This window comes from Mercenaria mercenaria, chromosome 3, assembly GCF_021730395.1.
Source record: "Mercenaria mercenaria strain notata chromosome 3, MADL_Memer_1, whole genome shotgun sequence".
Lineage (NCBI taxonomy): Eukaryota > Metazoa > Mollusca > Bivalvia > Venerida > Veneridae > Mercenaria > Mercenaria mercenaria.
Genome location: NC_069363.1, coordinates 72,619,901 through 72,634,730, shown reverse-complemented (window position 1 = coordinate 72,634,730; position 14,830 = coordinate 72,619,901). Strand labels below are relative to the sequence as shown.

General features: G+C 37.3%; 1 protein-coding gene across 6 annotated transcripts in view; it reads left to right on the top strand.

Moving 5' to 3' along the window:
* Window positions 1-14,830, top strand: part of LOC123524421 (uncharacterized) — a 146,787-nt gene that overhangs the window by 56,205 nt on the left and 75,752 nt on the right. For 4 of the 6 annotated variants that reach the window (XM_045302610.2, XM_045302617.2, XM_045302616.2 and 1 more), the window contains exons 9-10: window positions 2,472-2,552; window positions 4,902-4,985. In XM_045302610.2, coding sequence (XP_045158545.2) covers window positions 2,472-2,552; window positions 4,902-4,985 — 165 coding nt within the window. The remainder of the gene's footprint in view (window positions 1-2,471; window positions 2,553-4,901; window positions 4,986-14,830) is intronic. The other 2 variants (XM_045302613.2, XM_045302612.2) reach the window with 1 other exon arrangement.

The window sequence follows — 14,830 nt, the reverse complement described above, 5'->3', positions numbered from 1 at the left end:
GGTCAGTAGGCCAAAGGTCAAGGTGACAGTGACCTTGAACAGTTAAATGGTTTCCGGATGATAACTTGAGAATGCTTGGGCCTAGGAACATGAAAATTGATAGGGAGGTTGGTTATGACTAGCAGATGACCCCTGATGATTTTAAAGTCAGTAGGTCACAGGTCAAGGTCACAGTGACCCGGAACATTTTAGCAGTTTTCGGACAAAAACTTGAGAATGCTTGGGACTAGGATCAAGAAACTTAATCTGGAGGTTGGTCATGTCAAGCAGATGACCCATATTGATTTTGAGTTCCAAAGGTCAAAGGTCATTTAAACCTTTTACGGACAATAGCTTAAGAAAGCTTGGGCGGAGGATCACGAAACTTCATAGGGAGGTTGATCATGACTAGCAGATGACCTCTATTGATTTGATGGTCAGTAGGTCAAAGGTCAAGCAAGTTCGGCTTTGACATTGACTTAGTTCTGTGACAATGCCATATTGTGGGGGTATAATTCGTCACTCCTGTGACAACTCTAGTTTCATTACATCTGAACTTTAAAGGACAGATGTCCTTAAGAGAGCACAATCAAGTGTGTGTGTGGGGGGGGGGGGCGAGGTTACAACTTCACAGGTTGATAGATATTCATGGAAGGTTTGAAAAATGAATTTCAGATTTGCACACTCTAGCCAGTTTTAGCTCTGAAAGCCAGATAAGCAATCTAGTGACCTTTCTTGTTAGTAACTTCACACTGGAGTATGGAAAATTCATATCGGTATACTTGTTTTTGTGCCCTCGCTACTCAGTGGAGGGGGCATGTAGATCTGGTCTTGTCGGTTCATCCGAAAAAAGTTTGTGACGCTCATAGCTCAAAAAGTTACTGATATAAATTGATGAAACCTTGCACAAGTCTTTATCATGATATGAACTTTGGCACCCTTTATTTTTCATCTGGCGCTGCCCCCTATTTTCAGAGTTCTGGTTCCTGCAATAGTTAAAAAATGCACATATTCACCTTGTGATGCGCCAAGCTCAAAAAGTGTTTCATATGAATTGATGAAACCTTGCATGAGTCTTTATCATGATATGAACTTGCGCGCCTCCTATTTTTCATCTGGCTCTGTCCCCTATTTCAAAGTTATGGCCCTTTAAATTGTCAAAAATGCACATTTTCACCTTGTGACGCGCTTAGCTCAAAAAGTTTTTCATATACATTGATAAAATGTCTTATGATATGAACTTGGGCACTTACTTTTCGTCTGCCTCTGCCCCCTATTTCCAGAGTTACGGCCCCAGAAATACTGTAAATTACATTATATTCGCGTGATCTTTATTTCACGATTCCTGCTCCCTGAATTATTTTGCGGGTTTATGAATTCATGACGGGAGGGTCTGAAATTTAAATTGGCGAAGGTTCTTATCTTATATTAGCGAAATTCCAATTCCGGAAGTCATGATTGCATTAATGCACATTCTTTCCTACCGTACCGAATTTATGCACGCCAAAACCTTGTTATACATGGTCTGTAACAGTTACTGTTATTTCGTATTAGTAATCGGTTACTTTATTCACATAGATTGCTTTTGTTGGACTTACATTTATTGAAAAGAGCCTTTTAATCCTTTATTCAATTTACGGGTGATTATTCTTATTACATTTAATAGCTGATAAAATGTTCAAAGTTTGTTACAGTCATGTCATATATAATTGTAATGTGCAAGAATATAGTACAGTTGTGTGATAAATTGTCTGCTAATACCTATTATTATCTAAACAAAATGTGCAAAAAGATTCAGGTTTGTCGAGAAGATAAAGGATGTCATGGATCATCCCCTCAGGCAACGCGTTCTCTGCTTGTTTGACACATACAAAATGTTGTTTCGAGGATCTTTATTATACTTATTCATAATATATTAAAATAATTGAAATTGATTCGATAAACATCACATATAGGTGGCTAGTATTCATTGCTGAACTTGACCATATTTCGGACATTCTTTTCGGATATGTTTGTATGTTATGGAAGGAAACTTATGCGTATTTATGAATTCGCAATGCACCCGATTCGCGAAAAATAGCGAAAATTAGAACAGCACGAATAACACCGGATTTACAGTACATGTAGTAAAAAATCACATTTTCACCTTGTCACTTGCCTTGCTCAAAAAAGTATTCGATATAAATTGATGAAAACTTGCATGAGTCTTCATCATGATGTGACTTTGCACACTTGGCATTCTTCTTGAAATTTTAGCGCTTATTACAGATTTACAGCCCTTGAAATAGCCAAAATAGTGGATTTTTTGTTTGTGATCGTAGCTCAAAAAGTGTTAGGCCTAGAATAATGAATCTTTTGTATAAAATGCTTGTTGGGGCTATACCCCCTTAAGACTGCAAACATTTTAATTATTTCTCCTTATTTGTGACAAATGTACCAGCGGGAGCACACATGTGCCCTACAGACTTGTTCTAGTTTTAATATTATTATAGGTGGTGCTGGAGGAGGTAGAGACTGTTACAAGTGTGGAGAAAGTGGACATATGGCAAGGGATTGTACTAACCCTCCTAAAGGTATTATAAAAGGAAATGTGTCTGTCTATGAGACATTTCAAGATGCAAAAGTTTCTATCCATAGTCATGAATCCATAAAAATTTGGAAGATATTTATGAGTACAGTTTGTGTTGTCCTATCTTTGGTGCGTTTCAGATGTTTCAGGTTGTCTCCTTTTGGCAGAGGAACCTTACAGCTGAAAATAGAAAAAAAACTCAATTTCTCACCTGATAGATCTTCATCAAACATTGTGTGTAACTTCCTGATATGGTCCTGTCTCAATTTGGTGAAATGGTTTTGCTTGGCTACTTTCAGGGGCCACCAAAGTCTAAAAAATAGAGGAATTCATTGCATGATTTCTTTATATGAACCATCAGGTGTATCTTCTGTAGCATCCATGTATGAACCTCTAACACTTTTTGTGCCCCCCCCCCCCCATGAGTGGTGGGGGCATATAGATTTGGTCTTGTCCATGCGTCCGAAGTTCGTGACGCGCCTAGCTCGAAAAGTATTTGATATAAATTGATGAAACCTTGCGTGAGTCTTTATGATGATATGAACTTGCGCACCTCCTATTTTTCGTCTTGCTCTGCCCCCTATTTTCAGAGTTATGGCCCCTGAAATAGTCAAAAATGCACATTTTTACCTTGTGACACGCCTAGCTCAAAAAGTATTTGATATAGATTCATGAAACCTTGCATGAGTCTTAATCATGATATGAACTTGTGCACCTCCTATTTTTCATTGGCTCTGCCCCCTATTTTCAGAGTTATGGCCCCTGAAATAGTCAAAAATGCACATTTTTACCTTATGACACGCCTAGCTCAAAAAGTATTTGATATAGATTCATGAAACCTTGCATGAGTCTTAATCATGATATGAACTTGCGCACCTCCTATTTTTCATCTGGCTCCGCCCCCTATTTTCAGAGTTATGGCCCCTGAAATAGTCAAAAATGCACATTTTCACCTTGTGACATGCCTAGCTCAAGAAGTATTTGATATAGATTCATGAAATCTTGCATGAGTCTTAATCATGATATGAACTTGGGCACCTCCTATTTTTCGTCTGGCTCCGCCCCCTATTTTCAGAGTTATGGCCCCTGAAATAGTCAAAAATGCACATTTTCACCTTGAGACATGCCTAGCTCAAAAAGTATTTGATATAAATTCATGAAACCTTGCATGAGTCTTAATCATGATATGAATTTGCACACCTCCTATTTTTCATTTGGGTCCGCCCCCTATTTTTAGAGTTATGGCCCCTGAAATAGTCAAAATGTACATTTTCACTTTGTGACGCACCTAGCTCAAAAAGTATTTAATATAAATGGTTGAAAACTTGCATAAGTCTTAATCATAATATAAACTTGCACACCTCTAATTTTTTGGCTGGCTCCACCCCCTATTTTTAAAGTTATGGCCCCTGAAATATAAAAAAAATGCACTTTTTCACCTAATTATGTGCCTAGCTCAAAAAGTATTTGATGTAAATTCAGAAAACCTTGCTGGAGTCTTTATCGTGATGTGACCTTGCACACTTGGCATTCTTCTTAAGAATCTTAGTTCTTATTACAGAGTTATGGCCCTTGAAATAGCCAAAATAGTGGATTCTTTGTTTGTGATGCACATAGTTCAAAAAGTATATGGCCTAGAATAATGAATCCTTTTCATAAAATGTTTGTTGAGGCTATACCCTCAAACTGAGACTACAAACATTTGAATTATTGCCCCTTATTTGTGACAAATGTACCAGTGGGGGGCACACCCTGTGTCCTACAGACACATTCTAGTGTGTAAATGGTTCCTCTTAGTTGCTTATAGATGAAGTAAAAGCATCGAAAAACCTTTAAATAACTTCAGAAGTACTGCTGAATGAATTTTCACCAGACTTGGTCAGTAGCATGGTCCAAAGGTGATGGTTTCCTCAGGTATCCCTTAGGCACATTTAGGTCTCTTGTACTCGTTCAGATTCTTTTATCTAGTGTTTCTCGATGATGCTTTGTAGTATCTGTACCTACAATCTAAGTTAATGTGAAAGTTTGAATTCCTCCCAATTTAGGCATCTTAAGGAGATACTTTCCCAATTCGATCCGTGTAGGTGGCATTCCTAAAAAGATGTAAATAAGCTTGATATAACTGATATTGAAACTGCGTAATGGATGATCACTAATATTGGTCCAAAAGTCGAGGTCCTTCTTTGATGATTTATGCCTCTTGTTTGTTAATTAGCTACGTAAATTTTGTTTTGCAAGCATTCAAACTTAGATTACTTTATATGAAATGATTTGTCTACATTGGTAACTAATCATATTTAAAGTGTGGTTAAACAACAGTATTCTATGAACAAGTGTGTATGTATGTTTATAGCAGGTGGTGCTGGAGGAGGTAGAGACTGTTACAAGTGTGGAGAAAGTGGGCACATGGCCAGGGATTGTACTAACCCTCCTAAAGGTATTTTACTTGCTCTTTGGTATTTGATTCTCTACATATAGGCTATATTTGATTGGAAAACCTGTATAAGTGCTATTCATGCCCCCCTTCCAATTGATTTGCAAATGTCTGTTGGTCAGTCGGTCCGTAGACCAATCGGTGTCTGGATGATAACTTGAGAAAGCTTGGGCCTAGGATCATGAAAGTTGATAGGGAGTTGGGTCATGACCAGCAGATGACCCCTATAGATATAGTAGGTCAAGATCTTAGTGATCACAGGACTGAAAATGAGACAGCCCATCATGGGGGCACATGTGTTTTACAAACAGCTCTTGTTTAATTAGAACCACACATCTTAATTCAAGACTGCTACTTGTGTGATAAATTCTTTTTGATAGATGCACTATTTATCGGAGGGAAAGGAACACTGTTTTGGTTTAGAAAATGGCCAAAACAGGGTCTAGGGTGAAAAATTAGTTCACTAGGTCCAGCCATAGTAAAACTTGTCTCATAGGTCAAGAATGATACTTGAATGATCATTGGTTTTCAGAGTGAGTAAGTTTGGTCTGAGTGATACCCATCTTGTCATATAAAGCAGTGGTATATATGAAAGTAATTCAGGACCCTCTTGTTATTAATCCCCTGCCACAGGTGGTGGATGGTTATAGGAATGGTCTCCGTCTGTCCTTCTGTCCTACGTAACATTTTGTGTCCGCTCTGTATCTCCTAAACCCCTTGAAGGATTTTCATGAAACTTGTGTCAAATGATCACCTCATCAAGATGATTTGCAGAACCCATGAGTCAGCCATGTCAGCTCAAGGTCAAGGTCACAACTCAAGGTCAAAGGTTTGAGCCTTCCATTTCGTGTTCGCTCTGTATCTCTTAAACCCCTTGAAGGATAATCATGAAACTTGAATCAAATTATCACCTTATCAAGACGATGTGCAGAACTCATGAGTCAGCCATGTCGGCTCAAGGTCAAGGTCACAACTCAAGGACAAAGGTTTGAGCCTACCATTTCGTGTCTGCTCTGTGTATCTCTTAAACTTCTTGAAGGATAATTATGAAACTTGGATTAAATGATCACCTCATCAAGATGATGTGCAGAACTCATGAGTCAGCCATGTCAGAGCTAGTCAAGGTCACAACTAGGTCAAAGATTTGAGCCTTCCATTTTGTGTCCGCTCTGTCAGCAATGCCGGCTCAAGGTCAAGGTCTCAACTTAAGAATCAAAGGTTTGAGCCTTCCATTTTGTGTCCATTCTGTATCTCCTAAACCCTTTGAAAGATTTACATTAAACTTGGGTCAAATAATCACCTCATCAAGAACTCGTGAGTAAGCCATGTCAACTCAAGGTCAAGGTCACAACTCAAGGTGAAAGGTTTGAGCTCTGTATCTCCTAAACCCCTTTTAGGATTTTCATGAAACTTGGGTCAAATGATCACCTCATTTAGACGATGTGCAGAATTCATGGGTCAGCCATGTCAGTTCAAGGCCAAGGTCACAGCTCAAGGTCAGAGGTTTACCCTTTCACTATCCATACCAGTGGTGGGGGATTTTAGCTGTCTTTCAGACTGCCTCGTTCAGTGTATTACATCTGTATGCTAGCATACATTTATACTGTACAAACTAAAACAGTAAAAAATGTTAATATGAACTAAATGCAGAAGATTCTCAGATATATTTAACTTTGCTAAATATAAAAAAATGACTATGTAAGTATAGCTTCATTCAGAATTGAATGTCATATAGTAACAGTCATTTGTTTAAAAAAAACCCCCAGTTTTTAGCTCACCTGTCACATAGTGACAAGGTGAGCTTTTGTGATCACGCAGCGTCTGTCCGTCCGTGCATAAACTTTTCCTTGTGACATCTCTAGAGGTCACATTTTTTGTGGGATCTTTATGAAAGTTGGTCAGAATGTTCATCTTGATGATATCTAGGTCAAGTTCGAAACTGGGTCACGTGCCTTCAAAAACTAGGTCAGTAGGTCTAAGAATAGAAAAACCTTGTGACCTCTCTAGAGACCATATTTTTCACAAGATCTTCATGAAAATTGGTCAGATTGTTCACTTTGATGATATCTAGGTCAAGTTCGAAAGTGGGTCACGTGCCTTCAAAAACTGGGTCAGTAGGTCAAATAATAGAAAAACCTTGGGACCTCTAAAGGCTATATTTTTCATGGGATCTGTATGAAAGTTGGTCTGAATGTTCGTCTTGATGATATCTAGGTCAAGTTCAAAACTGGGTCACCTGCCATCAAAAACTAGGTCAGTAGATCAAATAATAAAAAAACTTTGTGACCTCTCTAAAGGCCATATTTTTTATGGGATCTGTATGAAAGTTGGTCTGAATGTTCTTCTTGATGATATCTAGGTCAAGTTCAAATCAGGGTCATGTGCGGTCAAAAACTAGGTCAGTAGGTCTAAAAATAGAAAAACCTTGTGACATCTCTAGAGGCCATATTTGTGAATGGATCTTCATGAAAATTGGTCAGAATGTTCATTTTGGTGATATCTAGGTCAGTTTCGAAAGTGGGTCACGTGCCTTCAAAAAGTAGGTCAGTAGGTCAAATAATGAAAAAATGTTGTGACCTCTCTAGAGGCCATATTTTTCATGGGATCTGTATGAAAGTTGGTCTGAATGTTTATCAACTGGGTCATGAGGGAAGAGGTGAGCGATTCAGGACCATCATGGTCCTCTTGTTAGTTCAAGTTGTTGTGAGCACTAATGACAATTTTTGCATATAAAAACTACATTTTAGCTTGACTATTCAAAGAATAGTAGAGCTATTGGACTCGGCCGTGCGTCGGCGTCCTGATTTGGTCAAGTTTTTGTATGTAAGGAGGTATCTCAGTAACCACTTGTGGAAATGGATTGAAACTTCACACACTTATTCACTGTAATAAACTGACACACTGCGTAGGTTCCATAACTCTATTTTGCTCTTTTATAAAATTATGCCCCTTTTTCGACTTAGAAATTTTTCGTTAAGGTTGTAAGCTGGTATCTCAGTACCCACTAATGGGAATGGATTGAAACTTTAAACACTTGTTCACTGTCATCATCTGACATGCACTAAGCAGGTCCCATAACTCTACTTTGCATTTTTTCAAAATGATGCCCCCTTTTAACTCACCTGTCACAAAGTGACAAGGTGAGCTATTGTGACCGCTTGATGTCCGTTGTGCATAGTGTGTCGTCCATCGTCCGTCAACAATTTCTAAAAAAGTGTTCTTCTTGAAAACCACTGGGCAGAATTACACCAAACTTCACAAGAATGATCTTTGAGTGGCCTCCTTTCAAAATTATTCAAAGAATTGAATTCCATGAAGAACTCTGGTTGCCATGGCAACCAAAAGGAAAAACTTTAAAAATCTTCTTCTCAAAAACCAGAAGCCGTAGAGCTTAGTTATTTGGTGTGAAGCATTGCCTAGTGGACCTCTGCCAAATTTGTTCAAATCATGACCCTGGGGTCAAAATTGACCCTGCCCCAGGGGTCACTTGATTTTACATAGGAAAATCTTAAAAAGTCTTCTTCTCAAAAACCAGAAGCCCTAGAGCTTAGATACAGTCGAATACCGTTACCTCGATATTCAAGGGACTGTAAAAATTGCATCGACGTATCCGAAGTTCGACGTAACGATATCGACGTCATCTTGGACTACTTTGTATACTTTTGTCGGACGTCTATATTGTCATTATATCCAATGCTTTTTTCCAGAGGGTTTGAAAGGGGAAAGAAATAATATAAAACGTAAATACAATTTTAATCTTATTGACAAATAAAGCATTTTAATTTATTTAAGTACATACATACAACTTTTTAATTTTTCAAAATATACATTTAAACATTAGCATTTTTATTCCTTCCCTAAACAAGTCGGAATGCAGCGGTACTGTTCCTGGTTGAGTTGTCATTTTGACTTTGCTTCGATAACGAAAATTTGCCAGTTAACAGATTGTTACTTAATGCTAAATGGCAGATTTTTACACCGTCAAACAGAAAATATTCCATCCAAATTAGTTGTTATATTGGAAAACAGCTTTCCTGCTTTTATAAGACTAATTATTGGGAGTTAAATAACTTCCTGGCATTTAAATTGGATTAAAGATTAAATAACAAACAAAACAAACACACAGACTAACTTGATTATGATTAATACATCGCCTGACAACAATAGGTTGATTTTCACACCTTACAAATAACATGGATATTTTTTGACAAGCTGTGATATCGACGAAACCAGGTGTAAAAACGGTACAGGTAAGTTCACGGGACTGAAAAATCTCATCGAGCTAAACAAAATATCGAGCTAAACATATCGAGGTAATGATAAATAATTACATTAAGATAAATAGGGAAAAATCGGGACCGACTCAAACACATCGTGCTAACCGGAGTATCAAGCTAACCGATATCGAGTTAACGATATTCAACTGTATTCGACATGTAGCATTGCCTAGTGGACCTCTACTAAAATTATTCAAATCATGACCCGGGATAAAAATTGACCTCGCCCCAGGGGTCACTTGATTTTACATAGGAAAATCTTCAAAATTTTTCTAAAAATAAACCAGAAGGCCTAGCGCTTAGATATTTGATCTGTAGCATTGCCTAGTGGACCTCTACAAAATTTGTTCAAATCATGACCCAGCCCCAGGGGTCACTTGATTTTACATAGGAAAATCTTCAAAAAAACTAAAAAATAAACCAGAAGGCCTAGATCTTAGGCGAAAAAAAAAAAAATATGTACGTTTCCGGTGACCCGACCGTCCCTAATTTTAGCCCCTGACCCTAAACTTTTTTTCGGACGAAAATTTGCGGGTACGAAAAAAAATTATATGCTCGGATCGATGTACATTCACCCAGCTTTTTGAACAAGTCCACCCGCCGACAGGCAGTTTCTTGGGAAGGATCTGACAGTTCACATCCATCATACATTGACGAGTTAAATTTGGTTAGGATGAGTGGACTTCGCTGTATACTCGACCGATCGGACCGATCGGGCGAGTGGTTTTTACCAAATTCAGAAATTATATCATGAAAAAATACCTGGATTGATTGGAATTAACCCGGGAATCATAAAGATATCAAAACGTCATGCCGGTAATTTTCTATTCCACGAGCACGTGCGACCTATCGTAATATTTTATCTCGCCGTTACTTTTGTTTATTGACACATACACAAAAAAACGCGCGTAGTGCATTCTTTTTTTAATATAATCGCTTCAAATTTTCAACACCGCTTGAGAAGTAATACAGTTTGAATTCTATAATAAATTTAATAAGACATCGACAAAAATGTAGGCAAAATTCTATAAAAACGGCCGAATTTTCATATAATCACTTGTAAAATTTCAAACAGCGCGATCTTAATTACTTATTTCTTTCTTAGGCCAGCATTTTTTTATTTTCTGGTTTACGGGAGATTTTTAAAAAAATTTGGGTCGGGGGGTGGGGGGGACAAATAAAAATAAAAATCCCAATTTTGAGCAGTCGACCAAATAAATAAAAATAAAACGTCCAAAAGGATACAGTTTTTTAGCTCACCTGTCGCAAAGTGACAAGGTGAGCTTTTGTGATTGCGCAGCGTCCGTCCGTCCGTGCGTAAACTTTTGCTTGTGACCACTCTAGAGGTCACATTTTCATCGGATCTTTATGAAAATTGGTCAGAATGTTCACCTTGATGATATCTAGGTCAAGTTCGAAACTGGGTCACATGCGGTCAAAAACTAGGTCAGTAGGTCTAAAAATAGAAAAACCTTGTGACCTCTCTAGAGGCCATATATTTCACAAGATCTTCATGAAAATTGGTCAGAATGTTCACCTTGATGATATCTAGGTCAAGTTTGAAACTGGGTTACATGCCGTCAAAAACTAGGTCAGTAGGTCAAATAATAAAAAAACCTTGTGACCACTCTATAGGTCACATTTTTCACGGGGTCTTTATGAAAATTGGTCAGAATGTTCACCTTGATGATATCTAGGTCTAGTTCGAAACTGGGTCATGTGCGGTCAAAAACTAGGTCAGTAGGTCTAAAAATAGAAAAACCTTGTGACCTCTCTAGAGTCCATATATTTCACAAGATCTTCATGAAAATTGGTCAGAATGTTCACCTTAATGATATCTAGGTCAAGTTCGAAACTGAGTTACGTGCCGTGAAAAACTAGGTCAGTAGGTCAAATAATAGAAAAACCTTGTGACCCCTTTAGAGGTCGCATTTTTCATGGGGTCTTTATGAAAATTGGTCAGAATGTTCACCTTGATGATATCTAGGTCAAGTTCGAAACTGGGTCACGTGCCATCAAAAACTAGGTCAGTAGGTCAAATATAGAAAAACCTTGTGACCTCTCTAAAGGCCATATTTTTCATGGGATCTGTATGAAAGTTGGTCTGAGTGTTCACCTTGATGATATCTAGGTCAAGTTTGAAACTGGGTCAGCTGCGGTCAAAAACTAGGTCAGTAGGTCTAAAAATAGAAAAACCTTGTGACCTCTTTAGAGGCCATGCTTTTGAATGGATCTTCATAAAAAATTGGTCAGAATGTTCATCCTGATGATAGCTAGGTCAAATTCGAAACTGGGTCACGTGACCTCTAAAAGTAGGTCATTAGGTCAAGTAATGAAAAACCCTTGTGACCTCTCTAGAGGCCATATTTTTCATGGGATATGTATGAAAGTTGGTCTGACTGTTCATCTTGATGATATATAGGTCAAGTTTGAAACTGGGTCAGCTGCGGACAAAAACTAGGTCAGTAGGTCTAAAATTAGAAAAATCTTTTGACCTGTCTAGAGGCCATATTTTTCAATAGATCTTCGTGAAAATTGGTCTGAATGTTCACCTTGATGGTATCTAGGTCAGTTTAGAAACTGGGTCAAATGCGGTCAAAAACTAGGCCAGTAGGTATAAAAATAGAAAAACCTTGTGACCTCTCTAGAGGCCATATTTTTCATGAGATCTTCATGAAAATTAGTGAGAATGTTCACCTTGATGATATCTAGGTCAAGTTCAAAACAGGGTCAGGTTCCTTTGAAAACTAGGTCAATAGGTCAATAATAGAAAAATCTTGTGACCTCTCTGGAGGCCATATTTTTCAATGGATCTTCATGAAAATTGGTCAGAATTTTTATCTTGATGATATCTAGATCAGATTCAAAACTGGGTCACATGAGCTCAAAAACTAGGTCACTATATCAAATAATAGAAAAAACGACGTCATACTCAAAACTGGGTCATGTGGGAACAGGTGAGCGATTCAGGACCATCATGGTCCTCTTGTTTATTTTTTATACACCACAAAAAACAAAAGCTTGCAAGCTTAAATTGCATACACACTCACAAATGAACTAATTTGAACTGGTTTATATCTCATCATCTCAGTATACTGTTGTTTTCTTAATGTGTAGCTTGTTTGAATATTGCCATTTTCAAAGTCACCAAGGATATGTATTATTTGTGTTTTTTTGTATGTATCTATTTTGTACTAAAAATAGACTTGTGGAAACATTTTTCATAGTAAAATATACAGATACCACAGTTGACATATCATAAGAACATTGCCTAATGTTTATTATTTAAACATGATAAACATGAATAAAAACTGCTATTAAAATGGGGATATGCAAGGACTACTTTAGGTCTTCATACTGCATACATGCATATTAATTGGCCGGAGATGCAAAGTCTTAAAAGACAGGCATTGTCATACTAGAAAGCAAAAATTACGAATTGATAAATTAAGCACACTGGCTTTAAAATTAAATTTATGGCTTTGGTTAAGTTTCAATGACTTGAATATTGTTTTATATTTTGCCGATTTTCAGTGCCACCTATACTGTACGACAAGTGGACACAATCTGAATTTTGGTTCAGCTAAAATGTGTACAAAATAAAAACCTTATCGGCTGATGTTCAAACAACAGTATCGGAGATTTATAAGACTCTTCACTGAGATGGGACTTGGACTTAGTAAATTATGAGTCCGAAAAAAAAGTTATTACTGGATATGTCATTATGTGTTCTCAGTGTCAAAGGCACATGTGACATATAGTGTCTGAATGTCTGTCCCAAACATACTTTCAAAGGGTCTTCTTAGAGATTTTATCGGCGTATACTTCAAGTGAACATGGGAATGTTGCTGGGAGTTTCATGTTTGATAATTATCTTTTGAGTTATAGTACCTGGCTAGAACTTTAGTCAAACTAATTTGACGCAATCCTGATTAGATTGCCTGTCAAACATATTAAACAACCATTAATCTGACTGTCCAATTATTTTGACTACATCATGTACATGTAGTTTGAATTTTTTACCACATGTATCTTTGTCAAGCATTTGCATGGACATGTGTCATTTTACATTGAAATTGCACTTTGTTTTGAACAGAACTACTGAAAATTGTGGTATTAGTTATTTTATCTTCTCTAACCCCCAAGACTTCAAAGTAAAAAAGATGCGTTTAGCAAGTTGATACTCACTTTTGCTCCTCCATTTTGCCTTTTCTTTGGTTGCTTTCCTTTTTATCAATTGTGGTATTTTTCTGACAGTCCCACATGAATTTGATCGTTGTCCAGTTATAATATACAGACACCAAATCTCGTACATGTGATACGCCAGAATTTTCAACATCTGGACAGCGTTGATAGTGAAGGTCATTTTTCGTACGTGATTATTCCTAATGTTGAGCTTTAGGTGCTGTAATTTCTACTCAGATCCAATTTCTTTACAATACTTGTTATCTCTGCCAACTTATTCCAAAGAATATTGTCTGTTAACTTGTATATTTTTCCTATTAATTTCACAGAATTTACATTCATGGAGGCCGCCATTTTTCATGCGTCTGTTGATCTTGATTAAAAACCTCTACCTTACAGTTAAACTTTTATTTTTGGCAGCAGCAATTATGGACGGTCGGCGGGTAAAATGAAAATAAAAGTACTGAAAATGACTTTTATTTTTATTTTGTTTTGTCAAAAAATAGGGTCGGTGCTCCCGTAAACCAGAAAATTAAAAAATGCTGGCCTTAAAGTAAAACATGATACATAATATGGTCATAAAATTCAGACTTTTGATTAGAGAGTATAAAAAACAGAATTAAAAAATCTTAAATAATGAAAAAGCGGCAGCAATTTAAATACATGGAGTAAAACGATTTTTCGCAAACAGATTTCTGTTAGCGCGGCAGAATAGGTTACGTGACCTCGTGAATGTACATAGAAATGTGGCTTTAGAATAACGCAGTATGATGTTGTTGCGGTTTCCAATTAAGTTTGAAATGAATCTTCGTACAAGTATTATTTTTGACACAACATTTTGTAAGATATTCTTCTCTAACAATAATGTAAATTCTTTGAGGGCAAACAGGTCACAGAGGTAGGAATATCCAGTATAATCGTTTGACACATTTACCTGTCAGTTCATTCCTGATATTGTACATTCGCTTTAAAAAAAAATAAAGAAGAAACTTTTTTATTGATTTCTTCTCAACAATTTAAAGAAGCGAGGCGGTATGATCAAACAGTGATGTTTCACATGGCGCGAAAACATGATGTAATGCCATGACAATCTCGGGCAACTATACCGCTTTGATCTTCACTGAATTCAGATGCCATGATACCGACACACTTCTTTTAGCTCTTTGAAGGGTGTTAATTTATGATGAAAACAAGGCCAATTACTTAGCTTATAAACAGAATAATTTCTGATAATTAATCCCCTGCCGTGGCGGAGGGATTATAGGAATGGTCTCCGTCCGTCCGTCTTTCCGTCCGTCTTTCCGTCCGTCCGTCCTTCCGTCCGTAACAAAATCGTGTCCGGTCCGTATCTCCTAAACCCCTTGAAGGATTTTCATGAAATTTGGG